Source organism: Thamnophis sirtalis, unplaced genomic scaffold (genome assembly GCF_051295495.1).
Source record: "Thamnophis sirtalis isolate CommonGarterSnake01/CBP01778 unplaced genomic scaffold, rThaSir2_p1.2 scaffold_7, whole genome shotgun sequence".
NCBI lineage: Eukaryota > Metazoa > Chordata > Lepidosauria > Squamata > Natricidae > Thamnophis > Thamnophis sirtalis.
In genome coordinates this window covers 62,075,288-62,090,114 of record NW_028261387.1, presented here as the reverse complement: position 1 = coordinate 62,090,114, position 14,827 = coordinate 62,075,288, and the positions used below count along the sequence as shown (strand labels likewise).

At 41.5% G+C, this 14,827-nt stretch overlaps 1 protein-coding gene across 1 annotated transcript; it reads left to right on the top strand.

Moving 5' to 3' along the window:
- The first annotated feature begins 284 nt into the window (after positions 1 to 284).
- Positions 285 to 14,028, top strand: PTPN7 (protein tyrosine phosphatase non-receptor type 7). The gene is made up of 10 exons (XM_014053888.2): positions 285 to 377; positions 838 to 1,068; positions 4,938 to 5,121; positions 6,088 to 6,172; positions 7,973 to 8,049; positions 8,146 to 8,283; positions 10,128 to 10,238; positions 12,089 to 12,246; positions 12,416 to 12,529; positions 13,666 to 14,028. The coding sequence occupies exons 2-10, from the start codon at positions 977 to 979 to the stop codon at positions 13,757 to 13,759; spliced, it is 1,053 nt and encodes a 350-aa protein (XP_013909363.2). The 5' UTR covers positions 285 to 377; positions 838 to 976; the 3' UTR covers positions 13,760 to 14,028.
- The last annotated feature ends 799 nt before the right edge of the window (positions 14,029 to 14,827 follow it).

Genomic DNA, 14,827 nt, shown 5'->3' with positions numbered 1-14,827 from the left:
TTTTTGTCAATAGAGTGGTATTATATTCTAGACTGCAATAAGTATACCAAGTGAATTACTGCATTCTTGGTTGTAAAAATAATAGAAATATCTGATCATCCTAAAGCAAAAACTGGTAGGGTCTAACTGTCCAGGCAGCCTTGCAAAAGTTCACCAAGAACTGAAGGTATCTGTGGAAGGAACTGTGAAGTTGTGGCCAGAATGTGTGTGGGTGGCTATAAGGGTGGAGCAAGAGGAGGAAGTGTCAAAGAGCAACCACCAGCCTCAGAGATAAGGAATTTCCTGTATTCACTTTCTTTTCACTCTGCATGTACATCTCCTAGAGCCACAGACTCTAGTTGAAGCCTTAGAGATGATGAAGTTACTGGCAGAATGAGGTGAGAGGGGATTTTATGGGAAAGGACAGGCAGGGGAGAACATCTCAGTTTAAGGGAATCATTTCTTGGGAATATGAAGATGGAGAACAAAGCTGCAAAATATGGGGCAACGAACAAACTGCATAGTATTCCTCCAGTCCTCATATATCTGGAGCAAGGAATAAGTGAAGGATCTCCTCTGTCCACTGAATCTGCCATAGCCTCAAACAAAGAGTACCCATTTTATTCAGTGGGCTTTTGATTTTCCCCAAACACATTTGTTGGACTGAGTTGCAAATGTTTCTCTCCCTTTGGCTTTTTAAACATTTTTTTCAAAAACACCAAGTTAACTGGCATCTTCTGGACAAGGCTCTGGTGTGTCTGATTTAAATGGGGTTTGCTGTACTTGGGGTTTGTCCTTCGGATGATAGAAAGACAGTGAAGTTCTTAGTAATGATCAGTTTCCTTGAATGTTTTCTAGGTGCTTTCTCGGAGACATGGCTTCATTGAGCTTCATTCTTCCTGTGATTACTGGCCTCTCTTACCTAAGTTCAACGAATCCTTGCTAGCAGAGCCCAGTCCTGGCCTGTTCAGCATGTCTGAGAAATCATAGTTTCTGCATGCTGCAGAAGCAAACAAGAAGAAAACTGAGAATGGAAAAGGCTACCCACAGCAATCAGGAAGTTAAGAAACATGTGCGCCTGCAAGATCGGTGAGTCAGTAGTACTCCAAATTCCATGCATAGGTTCTGAGATTCTAGATGTAAGTTAAGTATTCTGCTGTTTCTATTAGACAAAATTAAAATTCTCCAACACGATGTATAGCTTTGCTGAATCTGGTTATCATAGCTGGGAATTATAGGAGTAATAGAGAGCATAAAGCTGGGAATGCTGATTAAATAAATTAAAATGGATGCAGGTAGTCCTCAATTTAGGACCAGTCACTTAGCGACCATTCAAAGTTGCAATGGATCCTGTAAATGGGACTTACAACCCAGCTTTGAAGTTCCAACATCCACGTTTCTCCATCACAGTCAGATGACCACATTTTGGGCACTTGGCAACTAGCCTGCGTTGATTTATGACATGTTTGATGGAAACCGGCATTTACTTTTGGTTTCCATCAAAACCAGCCCTATAATGAACAATGGGTTTGCTTAACAACTATAGTGTTTACTTTACAACCACAATGCTCACTTAATGACTGCCGCAAAAAAGGTCATGTGTCTGATTCAGTCAAATGGTGACTTGCTTTACTACTGCCATGACCTGTGACCAAAATTATGGGCTCAATTATAAGTCAAGAACTACCTGAACATTTAGGGAAATAGACTGTTATATAGTTCATTCACAAAGCACAAAGTTATGCTAACAAATCAGAGGTGGTATCCAGCAGGTTCTGACCAGTTCTGCAGAACCAGTAGCAGAAATTTTGAGTAGTTCGGAGAACTGGTAAATACCACCTCTGACTGGCCCCATCTGCCTCTATTCTCTGCCTCCCGAGTTCTGGATGATCAGGAGGAAATGGGGACTTTGCAGTAACCTTCCCTGAAGTGGGGAAGGAATGGAGATTTTACAGTATCTTTCCCCTGCCACACCCACCAAGCCATGCCCACAGAACCGGTAGTAAAAATTTTTGAATCCCACCACTATAACAAACCATATGCTTCACTATGGTTTGTTGAATAGGTCTGAGTTAGCTAGTTTCAGCCAGTTTCATACATGCTACTAAGCATGCAAGCTGTAGTGGCTAATTTACACATGAATGTGTAAATATTAAAACCACAGTTTCCATAGCAGTTTAATCAAGACCAGGTGGCATTCAATGGTATGTACTTCTGTTTTTGGTGAGGTAGAGGTTTTGTTTTGCTTTATTTTAATCAATCATTTTGTTGGCATAAAGTGGCTTGACATGGGTTCTTCAGGTTTGTAGTCCTAATACCTCTGTAGTCAAAGTCCTGGGGACCTGGTACGTATTTAAGTATTGCTTTAATGCTGTGATTGATTTAGCTTCTCTTCTTCCCAGTGAAGTCGATGACAATCTTCCATTAAATATTAGATGAAATATTGTTGATCATTAACGAAGGCAGGACTTGAAACTTCCTTCCTGGAAACCCATCTGATTAGGGGGGTAGCTAATCATTCCAAAGGAGATAATTCAACAAAAGCATGCATATCTGGGTGCTGATGACACCCAGTTCTACTGCTCCCACCAATTGTAAGAAAGCAACTATAATCTTTGAAGGCTAACTAATGTTATAATTAAGTTGAATTGAGTGAGTAGAAGCTAAAATTAGATTCAGATATGCTAGAAGTCAGAAGCTATTGGTAAGGAGAAAATTGTTTGGCGAACAGAAGTGAAGCCTATTCTAGATAAGACTGTACTCCTCAGCAGATTCAAGATTTGAGAGGTTTTTTTGACTGCCCAACTATTACTGTATTTGCCATTCAGAGCAACTGTGACTGATGTGCTGCTAAGCCAGTTTCGTGTTTTGGTTAAGGTGCTGGGGTAAAAACAGGGGCAGTCACTCTTTTGTAGCCCAACTCACTTCACAAGCTTGTTGGTGTGTGGAAAATAGAAAGAAGAAGGTATTATGTATGTTCACCATCTTGAGTTTCTTATTAAACATAATAAAGGAAATAGAAAAAAAATCTAACAAATACATAATTCTTGAGCAGACCTGTTAGCAGTTATCCATGCCTTGGCTACTTAACTACACTAACACTTTCTACAGAAGGCTCCCTTGAAAATTGTCCAGAAATTGCAGCTGGTGCAAAATGTAGTATTGTATGGTTAACTGTTCTGACCCCCTCCTCCGTCCAGTAACGAATGCCGAGACAAGCTTAACTGGAATGTACTTTATTAGCAAGAAACCAAAACCTCGGTGGCTGAAAGCCAAGCATAACAAACAGATAAGGACCTTGGCAGCAACTCAGACAAGTCTTGGCAGCAATCCAGCCTGCCAAGCTAGTTACAAAAGTTCTCCAACTTTTTGTCAATGCGTTGACTTCTGCAAGAGGGGCCTGTGCACAAGCAGTCTTTTTATAGTCTGGAAAGGAGCCTAATGACCACCAGCTGAGTGCAATTACCTCCTGTACTTGCACATCTGTTCCTGACGCCTATTAGCCCTTCGGTGCCAGGCATCCAGGAACAACTCACTACTGGCATCCGGATCCCTCTCCCTTGTCTCCTCCCCACTGGTCCAAGGCTCAGGTGCCTCCTGGTGGCCAACCAGCCTCTCTGTGCCCTGCTTGGAGTCGGAACCCTGTCCAGGGTCCTCCACATCCTCCAGAGCCGACTCATAGGGCCCTTCGCTGTTGGAGTCTGGTGGAAGCTCCAACGGCTCCTGCTGGGCCACAACAGTTAACTATGGGAATTATATGATACCTGTATACTGAAAAAGCTGGATATATTTCAAATTGGCATTGACAATTAATATACTAATCACCTTAGAGTCTGTCATGATGAACAGGACTAGTTATTCCAATCAGCAGCAGAGGTCTTTTCAAAATGCTTCTACTGCCACAGGATCTGTCTGAAAGGTGAGGGAAGACCTTCTCTTTCATGGCTCCTATCTGTGCATTTAACCCCCACTTTTTTAGTGGTTAGAAAATGTCAAAACGGTATCTTTTTGTTTAAAACAATTTTTCCCATCCTATGCTAATATAAGCCCTCCCATGCAGACATTCTAGGTTTGAAGGAGGAAGAAACCCTTGCAGGTTTTAATGATTTACTAGACTACGCTTGGTAATTGCAAGTCTCCCTGCTACCTTTCAGTTGGTGAACTCTTGAGTCTCCTTGGCCATTTTTGTATAGTTGCCAGATGCACCAGATACTTGACTGTTACTGACCGAGGTTGTTCTGACATACTGTAGAATACTGACTTTCTGGAAGTCACAGAAATTGGCACAGAAAGACCAGAAGATGTGTTCCAACACACACTTCCTGCAAATAATTTATCTGAAAGTCAGACAGCTCATTGAGTTACTGCACAAACATAAAGTGGGCAACAGTGAAGCCATTGCATAATTTTCAATGACCAGGCCAGGATTAAGCCACTGCAGTTTGAGTTGCTGAGCACCCTGCATCATGCAAATCAGAAGCTTGATGCAAATATATATACATGCATACAGAAAAACTTGGAGTGGCTCTTCTGGCAAAGCACTAAGGCCCGCCAGAGCAGAAGTCCTGTTATGGCAACTGGAATTTGCTTTCCAATTGATAGGTGATGTAGGATGGGAAGGGAAAAGATGGCAGAGTTTCTGCCAACTGTTGGTCTGAAACTACCTGTTATTACAGCGTATGCAGGCAGCAACCCTAACCTGTCCCATTGCTGAGTCATGGTACGGGATGTGGGGGCAGTGCTTCTCATATGGAAATACTTTCTTCCTGACTTTGGAGGAAAGTGAATGGGTGTGGTTAATAGAGATAGGGCTGAATATTGATTCAGGCCAAATCATTTTGATAACAACAATTGTTTTTGTGATAGTCAGCACAACAATCTCATTTTGTCAGCTGCTATAGCATAGGCTGCTTTCTCTAGTTTGATGGTCTGTAACCAGGATTTTTTTTGTCTTGCAGAAGGGGTTCCAATGTGTCATTGGTGTTGGACATGAGTTCTCTGAGCAACACTGAACCCATTGTGCAAATCTCCACTCCTAGAGATGTCACAGTGCAGTTTTTGAACACTGCCAGTCATGTCCTAACACAGAAGAAACTCCAGGAATGGAGCTTCAATCTGGAAGAGCTTCAAGAGGAGTTTGCGGTGAGATTCCCAAAACTGCCTACCAACTGCCTGATTTGATTCCAGTTTAAGCTCCTCCAGTGCGTCAATTCCTTCCTGCTGCCCCTAAGTGATTCCCAGTATGAGTAGCAGGATCAAATAGCCTTTTTCCTAGGCTAGAGATAGCTGGTAGAGAGGTATGAGATCTGTAGGTCTCTCTCAGGCATCTGTAGAAACGTCCTGCTTTTGTCAAAATAATTAAACCTTTAGAGCATATGTGCAGTCCTGATGCACATACAAAATGGGCAGGATTTGCAGCATAATGGTGCAATGCTGCTTTTGTCATTCTGACACCCCCACCCCGTCTCTCACACACAGCAACTATGCTCTACTGGGCCCTCAAAATGTGTTTGAACATCAAGTAATGCATGTAGAGTAGATAGTTCCCAGAGCAGGAATACTGATTATGTCAAAAATCAATTACCACTTAGTACCAAGCTTAAGTAATATAAAGCGAAGTGTCTTTAAGCGGAGGGAATTGTAGGAAAAGGAAATACAGGGTTGAACTGCAATGGAAATTTAAAAAATATCACAGAGGAGAATCAGCTGCTTAAAGTACACAGTAAAAATTGCTAGCTGGGCTGAGAATCTTAACAGGTTTGTGTGTGTGTGTGTGTGTGCGCGCGCGCGCGCACGCTTGCCTACTTTTTCCAGTGGAACTCTGGCATGCCATTCAGGCACCAAGTTTGACTTTAAATATCACTGCCCTGATTTAGACTGAGGCTGAATTAGTATAGTTGGTCATGAATCTTAGACAGCAGCAACTGAGCAGAGCAGTAATTCTGAGTTATGCATTTCCCCCCACCTCCTTTCTGCTGAGCTCTCTTTGTGGGAAGATGGGACTGGGAAACTGCCTACTTGAAAAAATAAAAGGCCCTGATGATATTGTTTTCAACTCTCTGGGTACCATGCCAAAAGGGAATTAATTCAGCAATTCCTCCTTAACAGAAAATCCCCTCAAACTTCATCACTCCAGAAGAACTCAACATTCCTGGTCGGGCAGCGAAGGATAGATACAAATCCATCCTACCAAGTATGTTTACTTTGCAGTCATATTTGAACAGAAAGAAACTGGGATTGGGAAAGAAAAACAAAGAACGTTGAGTTTTGACTCCAGATTTAAATTGCATAACCTACTGCAGAGCATGGTTTCTGCAACACTGGCAGATCCCTGTTTTCAGTAAAATCTCCTGTCAGGTGTCTTGAGGATGCATGGCTCAGAGTTTGAAGCTGTCATTAATATCAGCAGGGAACATAGCTGTCAGCCAACGTTTCTATATCAGGTGATAAAGTTCCTATTTTAGATTTCAGAAAATAGTTTTCAATCCGCTGAATAAAATGACAAAAAGCAGGATAGGCATTTGGAAATCCCTGAGGGGGTCAATATATCATACAGGGTGGGAAGTCTAGAATGTTAGTCCAAACAGTTCTGAAGAATGCTTGGTTGGACAAATGGAATGTAGAGTACTGAACTGGAGAAACCTGCCACACATGGAACATCACTGTAGAACATGAAGTAGTTACAAAGGGTACTTCTGGATGGAGGACTCCTAACGCTACCAGTTAAGTGAATCATCCATTCCTTGGGTATGAAATATCAAAGAAATATGGAAAGGTTCTAAGTAATAGAAGACAATATATTCAAGGGCTCCAGTAGAATTCCATGAATAAGACAGAATGATTAGCAATAGCAATAGCAGTTAGACTTATATACCGCTTCATAGGGCTTTCAACCCTCTCTAAGCGGTTTACAGAGTCGGCATATTGCCTCACAATCTGGGTCCTCATTTTACCCACCTCGGAAGGATGAAAGGCTGAGTCAACCCTGAGCTGGTGAGATTTGAACCGCCGAACTGCAGAACTAGCAGTCAGCTGAAGTGGCTGCAGTACTGCACCCTAACCACTGCGCCACCTCGGCTCTTGTGCAATAAACGTTTCATTGGAAATTGGAAGCACAATTTCTCTCTAGTGGGATATCTCAGTGAAAAAAAAAGAACAGAAAAGGATGACTTGAATTCTTCAGTAGAATGGTAAAATTTGAAATATAGGTATAATAAAGCAATATCATATTCCTATATTTTTGAGCCTTGTGTGCTATTTTTGAGCATGTTGTAGCTCCTTTTCTTTCAGTTACAGGGAATCAAAAATTATTTATTGCTCTGAGAAGTACTGAATGCTGAAACTGTTGTAAATTGTGGAAAAGCCAATCCAGAAATTTTTAACTTCTGCTCCCATTATCCCCAGGCTTGGCTGGATGGAAATAATGTGAAGTAAAATCCAAGTTACCTGGATGGTTGGGGAAGGCTGCTTTTAAAGCTGTGGTGTGATAAAATGCAAGCATTCCTACACATACATAAGAATTTCTTGCTGATGCTGTCATTCTTGCACAAGACTGTAAAGGAAAATATAATTTAATGTGGAAAAAAGATGAATAAAATTCCCAGTTGGGCCACTTTGTTGTAGGATGCACATTCCTCCAAGTTTAAGAGAAATAAAATAATACTTGTTTTTACTTATGAGAGGAACTTTAGAAACTCAAGGTATCAGGGGAAAAAAACTATTGGTTCAGCCCAGTAGGCATTTAACTCCTGGACTTTTTATTTTTGTCATCTTTTTTTTAAATATAGGGTTTTGAAATCCCTTTTATACTCCTATAATTAGATTATAACTGTATATTTGTAATGAAAAGTGGGTGAAATAAAGGCCCCAAACCAAACTGATAGGAAACCAGAAATATTTCAAAACCATTTTTCTGTGGAATAGTTTGGCCCAACTGATAGTAAATGCTATATTAAGCCCTTAGCTATCTCACCTAACTAAAATATTCTTCTAGATCCCCAGAGCCGTGTCTGTCTCAAGAGAGTCAACAGCCAAGAAGAGGAGTCTTACATAAATGCAAATTACATCCGGGTGAGCCAGATAATTATTTAGAGGTGAGAATAACAAAGATGGTGGCTCTGGTGTTTCTTATTAGTTCATAGTTGTTATTTCTTTCCCATTGTCTAGGGTTATGCGAGCCAGAAGAAGGCCTATATTGCCACACAGGGACCCATGCTAAATACAATCAATGACTTCTGGACAATGGTGTGGCAAGAAGAAACTCCACTCATAGTTATGCTCACCAAACTCAAAGAAACAAAAGAGGTATTGTTGTAGAGATGTATACCAATGCTGATTAATGAGAAGTTTCAAAGTTTTCTGTGTTTATCCTGGGTTCTGTGTCCTTTGGAAGGGATTTCTGGAGATCAGTGCCATTGCTATAGTATAACATCTGTACATAGTCATATGCAAGTTGGCTGTTAGATTGGGTAATGGAAAGGCACACTCAGCCTAAAGGCAACAACAGCTCTTTATTGTAACAGAACAAGTATGTACAATCCAGAAAAGGTTTAGTCTGACAGCAGCCCTTTTATAGGGAGCTGTCAGACCCTTCGACCAATGAGATTAAACCTCTGTTCCCACTGGAACAGAGGACCTTGGTGGAAACCATTATAACAATTGCTAGTATCTAACATTGGCAAAATATTCAGAAACCTAATAAATAGCCACCTATAGCCATAGTAATATTGTGGCATACTTTGGCTATTCTAGAGGAACACATAATGCTATTATATTTTCTGCAAGATTTCAGATTCAAGATTTGTAATATTCTGGATTATTTTCTTCTCATGGAGTAATGAGGCTATTTTTACGAATTTAAATGAATTGAATGAAATGTTTATACGCTGTCTTTTAACTCAGAGATCCTAAAACTCCAGTTTCAGGCCAAATTTGACTCACTAAATGTCCCCTTCTGGCCTATGAACTTATAAAGCTGTCCTTCTTCTGCCTCTGTAAAGATCCACTCTTTGCAAGATAAGCTGCCATTACAAAGTCTTGCTCATATTTTGAAGCTGCTTTCCTACTAATTTTTTTTTCTTTCCCAGTTTTGGTGCTTTGCTTTCTCTTAGTTTCAACTAATGACTTCTAGAGCAGAAGTGGTTTTTTATAGTGGTTTCTCCTTTGCAGATGGATGATACCTCTGCATGAAGTTTTGAAAGGTGTTGTATGAGACTTCTGGAAGGAGTTTTGGTATCACCTACTGATGTGCAGGAAGGTTGCTTATTGCTAAACCTATTGCTTATTGTTTAACTTATTGCTAAACAAGGGCCCTGGCAGGGATGGGCTGCTGGGGGTTCACTAGGTTTCAGGAGAACCTCCAGCTAAGATTCTGTGCAGTTTGGAGAACCCCCAAATCCCACTCCTGGCTGGCCCCGCCCCACCCAGCCCTCCCAGGAGTTCCCATGTGGCCCATTTTGGATGCAGGTAAGTGCAGGGTGCTTGCGGAGGCTCAGGGAGAGCAAAAAATGGGCCTATTAGAAGTTCGGGAAGACTCCAGAGGGCCTCTGGAGCCTGGGGAGGCATTTTTGCTCTCACAGAGGCTTGAGAAAAGCTTCTGGAGCTCGGACAGGGCCATGTTGCAGGAGGCCAACTATGCCACACACACCATGGCCACGCCCACCCAGAACCAGGCAAAGAACCTTTTGCTAAAATTTTTGAAGCCCACCCATGGGCCCTGCATGTGCAATTGTTTAAAAATAAAAAACAAGAAAGGAACATCTGGCAAATGTGCCGAGATTGTGGCTTTATTATTTCTGGAAGCTTTGTTAGCCAGCACAAATCTCTGCAGACCTAATGAATACAAATGTGGTGGCAAGGGAGTATTAATAGCTACATCTCAAGTGTATTTTTTTTAACGCTAAGATTTTCCTAAGCCTTTTCTTTCCATAGGGAAGCTTTAGAAAATGCATTAAAAACTCACATGTGGGGTTTCTGAGCCTCAGCGAGCTTGCTATTGTTTGCTTTGTAGAACCACTCCTGCAGCCCATTTGCTATGGGGAGATAGGTCAGTAAATGTTAGTTCTAATTTCCTCTTTTCTTTGGGGATTTAGTGTCAGCCACTTGGTTGACATCTTTATGGATGAGAATCCCTACCTTTATAATTTCAGAAATGTATCTGTTACTGGCCTGAAAGAGAAGCATCCTATGGACCATTTAGAATTCAAGTGCAAGACATTTGGGAATGTGATGACTACACCATTCGTAGCTTTTCCCTGCAGGTATAATTTTTTTTATTGATGAAGAAGAGCTTTGGCAGGATGATTTTCCTGCACAGTTCACCCTTCCCTCCAAACCTCTATGCAAGTATTGTCAAAACCTGCCCCTTAAGTTAAACTGCTACTGGAAATAGGACATGTCCTGATACTAAGCCCAATCGGGCTTTTCAAAACATGGGCTAAAATACCCCCACCCCAACTACTAAAATGACCCTGCCATGAACCTGATTTTGTCCGAGGAAGGCTTTGATGGTTTCAATGCACCCCACAGCGGCCTTCTGGAGTTGGCCAGGCCCAGCCAATCCATAGATTCTTTGGCGGCCCGCTGCCTGGCCGGCCATGCACCAGTCTCCCACTTCGGCGGTGGCTTCAGGCTGGAACCCAGCGCCTGCTGCCTGAATGGCGGGTGCTTCCTCAACTATTCGGGAAGCCAGCCACTGCCCCCGGCTCTCCTGGCCAGGCAGAATTCCTGCGCACCAGTGTCCTGTTTCAATTCGTGGAGTGGTGGTGTCGCAGGCATGCACAGCCACTTTGGAAAGCCACCTGTTGCTCTCCCCTATCCTGCCGGGGGACTTCATGCCACCAGTGCCTGAGCATTTTCCGCTGCCGCTGGGCTCGGATCTCCAGGCGGCTCTGCAGCAGTGCCAGAACATGGTGCTGATGATGAAGCAGATGGCGGCCACACAAGGCCAATCTCAGCTACTCTGTCCACCAGGCCTGCAGCAGGTTGGGCATCATCCACACCCTCATGCTGCCAGTGGGCCACGGCCATCACCAATCCCCATACCAGCACCTGGGCGAAGCTGCTTTCGAGGCACAGGAAGGTGCTTGGTTCCCACCGTTTCATCCTCTGGCAGGTAGTGGAGATTTGCTGTTCCGACAAAGGAATAGGCAGGTTGCAGGAGCTTCCACACTGCCCCATCCACTGCCCCACCTACCAACCCCCAAATTGCGTCCCGGAACATCTTACCTTTACAGTTCCATTGTGTTTCTTGCCATTGTATCCTGGGAAACACTTTGTAAAAAAAAGCCCTTCTCGCGAGTTTATTGAACTCACGAGAAGGGTGTTTTCCTGGACACAACGGTAAGGAATGTGATGGAGCTGGAAAGGTAAGACGTGTGCCTCGCTTCTCAACCACCCCATATACCAGCTGCTCGAAAACAATACCCGCCCCCCCCGATAATAAGGCTAAGGCCATATTTCGGAGGTCAAGAGAAAATAAGACCCTGCCTTATTTTCAGGGAAACACGGTATACATTTTGTTTTTCTTAATAAACCATTTATTTTGAATTATTTTTCATGTTTCTTTCTTTGAGCTTTGTTACTTTGTTATTATGTATATAATATTTTATGTTATTGCATTATGTATCTATTATTATATCTATTTTATTATACTGTATTATATACATACATACATACATGTATATATGGTACCAAAATGATGGTACCATTTTGGCTGTATAAGAAATTCCTTTCTGGTACTTATTAGTGTATATGAATGCACCAGGCACAAAACTTTGCAATCTGGATTATTTCTATTTTATTTTCTATTTGTAGACAGAATATTCCCTTTCATTTAATTTCCCACTTAATTTTTATTCTGTCTAAAATTATTAATGACCATTTCATTTAGCATTTCATTCACTCACTTAGTTGTCATGAGGTTATTGTGAGGAAGGGAGGTGTTTTCCCCTCAGGACTTTTGTCTCCTTAAAGATGTTTGTGTAGCTGTATGTTTTGGAATTCCAATAAGCACCTTGATATTTTCTCTCTTGGATAGATGCAGGCACATATATGTGAATACTTGAAAGAGTAAAAGTAATGCTAGCTTGTATTTCATCATGATTTTTAGTTCAAAGACGAATTTCGCACTGTGAAACACATTGTCTTCTCATCCTGGCCAGACCAGAGGACACCAGAATCAGCCAAGGTGCTCTTGCATTTGATTTTTGAGGTGGAGAAAATTCTAACGGCTGCCCAAAACGAGGGACCAATTGTTGTGCACTGTAGGTGAGAAATTCTTCTTGTAGCTCCATAGTGTTGGATATTTGAAATCTCCATTCTGAAATGATGCAATTACAGATCTAGCAAACACTTTTGATGGTCAGATATATTTCTACACCTTTCTCCTTCATATCACCAAAAATGCAATCTGACATGTAGTTGTTGTTCTATTTAGTGCAGGCATTGGACGGACAGGCTGCTTTATTGCTATTCAGATTGGATGCCAGCAACTAAAGGACAAAGGAGAAGTAGATATTTTGGGAATTGTCTGCCAGCTACGCATAGACAGGTATGGATGAAGAGCGGTATATAGGCGAAGTTCTGAGACTATTTCAAGAAAAACTGAAGGGGTCTCTAGTTAGCATATCTTTTTGTTTTGTATGTATACTATCCACTTAACAATATTTTCCAATCAAGTTAAACGTATTGAAACTTCTACATCATGCTATAGTACATACTTTGAAGCTGTTTGGAAGCATCTTGATAAATGTAGTTTCCTAAATGCAGATAATTTGATATGAAAGTAATGAAATTAGTTGGTTAAGTATTCAAGCAAAATCACAGCGGTCATTAATGCTTTTGTAACAAGCCAGTTTATGGTGAGTCATGTATCCCAGGCATTTTTGTAGGAAACATAATAGGGTTCATGATCTGGTACTGCCAATGACATCTTTTCAGTAGATACATAGAAATAAGTAAGTTTTATTCCTAAACAAATCAGACTCACTTTGCGTATCTCAATCTAAGATTTGTATTTGTCTTATTCTGTATTGTCACCCTATACACAAAGGCACCAAACAAATGATATCCAGTAATAAACTTATTTATGTATTGTTACATTAGATTTAATCTCCACTTCTATATAGAGTTGTGATAAATCAAGTAACCTACCAAGCCCCATTAAAATTATTTCAATGTAACACTTGTGGTAAAATGTTATAGCTCTAAATGTGGTACAAGAATGTATGACAATGTGACATAACATTATTAGTGCAACTTGTACTGTGCTTCAGGAGATCATGGAGCAAAATACAGTGCCAAGAAATGTATGCAATTCTTTATATATCAAATGCATTAAAGAATGCATTCTTTATGAATGAAGCCAAATATACATATCTCAGGATAATGTTGCAGGATCCAATCTGTTTAGTAATGCTATTTTAGTTTTATTTAAGAAGTTTTAAAGGTTATAGTTTCAGTCCTCATTATTTAATCTGTAGATGTTTTATTTTACAAGATTTTTTGCAATTTCTTGAAGAGGCATTGCAATTGAATTGTTTTGCAAAGCATATGTAATTCTCAACCTGCTTTGTAAGGTGCTCTGCTATGGTCTGCAAAGATTGTAAATGATGTAAGATAGCCACTGTTTGCAAAACAAATGTATTGTTCTTCCCAGTATATTTAAATGATTTTCTTTGTTTGCAGAGGTGGAATGATACAAACCAGTGAACAATACCACTTTATCCATCATATACTTGCTATGTATGCCTCACAGCTTTCCGAGTTCACAGACAACTAATCCATCATGCTGTGGTAGCGAGAGGAACTGTTTATATCTTGACACTGCTTGGAGAGCCTTTTCCTGATATCAAGATAGTAAAGTATTTATATTTCAGCCTTGAAATACATGCCGTAGCTCAAACAAGAACTGTTAGGTTGTTGGTTTTATATAAAAGGAATTTAACTGGATGTAGAGTTTTAATTTCATTTTTTAATATTTGAACTGTATGTTTACAAAACATAATATTCATTTCAAGTTCATTAAAATACTGTTGTGTTAAACACGCACACACCCCTGTACATCTTTTCCCAGTGTCTGGAGGTGTGGACATTCTGGAAGCAAAATGCTCAAGCTTGATCCTGACAATGAGTGGTTATGGTTTTGGATCCCTTGAGAGCAGTGGCATCCATGAATAAGCTTGCAGTTTTCCCTTCAAAACTGGTACACAATATGGAGGTATTCTTAAACTCACATCTCCTACTTAGACCCCTTCCAGTCAGGCTTCAGACCCGGTTACAGCACAGAAACCGCTTTGGTCGCATTGATGGATGATCTTTGGAGAGCCAGAGATGAAGGACATTCCTCCATCCTGGTCCTTCTTGACCTCTCAGCGGCTTTCGATACCATCGACCATGGTATCCTTCTGCGACGACTGCGGGAGGTGGGAGTGGGAGGCACCGTGCTACGGTGGTTCTCCTCCTACCTCTCGGACAGGTCGCAGTCGGTGTTAGTGGGTGGGGAGAGATCGTCCCCAAGGCCCCTAAATTATGGGGTGCCGCAGGGCTCGGTCTTATCCCCCCTACTATTTAACATCTACATGAAACCGCTGGGAGAGATCATCCGCAGGCACGGGATTAGATACCATCAATATGCGGACGATACTCAACTGTATCTGTCCGCCCCGTGCCAAATCAATGAAGCGGTTGACGTGATGGGCCGGGGTCTTGAAGCCGTTATGGACTGGATGAGGGTTAACAAGCTTGTGCTCAACCCAGAAAAGACCGAGTGGCTGTTGTGTTTCCCTCCCAAAGATTTGGCCAATATTCCAACACTCAGGCTGGGGGGTCAAATTTTACACCCCTCAGA

Excerpts from the sequence above, each read along its gene's own strand:
- PTPN7 (XM_014053888.2), top strand. The coding sequence starts at position 977 with ATGCTGCAGAAGCAAACAAGAAGAAAACTGAGAATGGAAAAGGCTACC. Across the intron at positions 6,173-7,972 it reads ATACAAATCCATCCTACCAA|ATCCCCAGAGCCGTGTCTGT; the intron begins GTATGTTTACTT and ends ATATTCTTCTAG. Across the intron at positions 8,050-8,145 it reads TAAATGCAAATTACATCCGG|GGTTATGCGAGCCAGAAGAA; the intron begins GTGAGCCAGATA and ends CCCATTGTCTAG.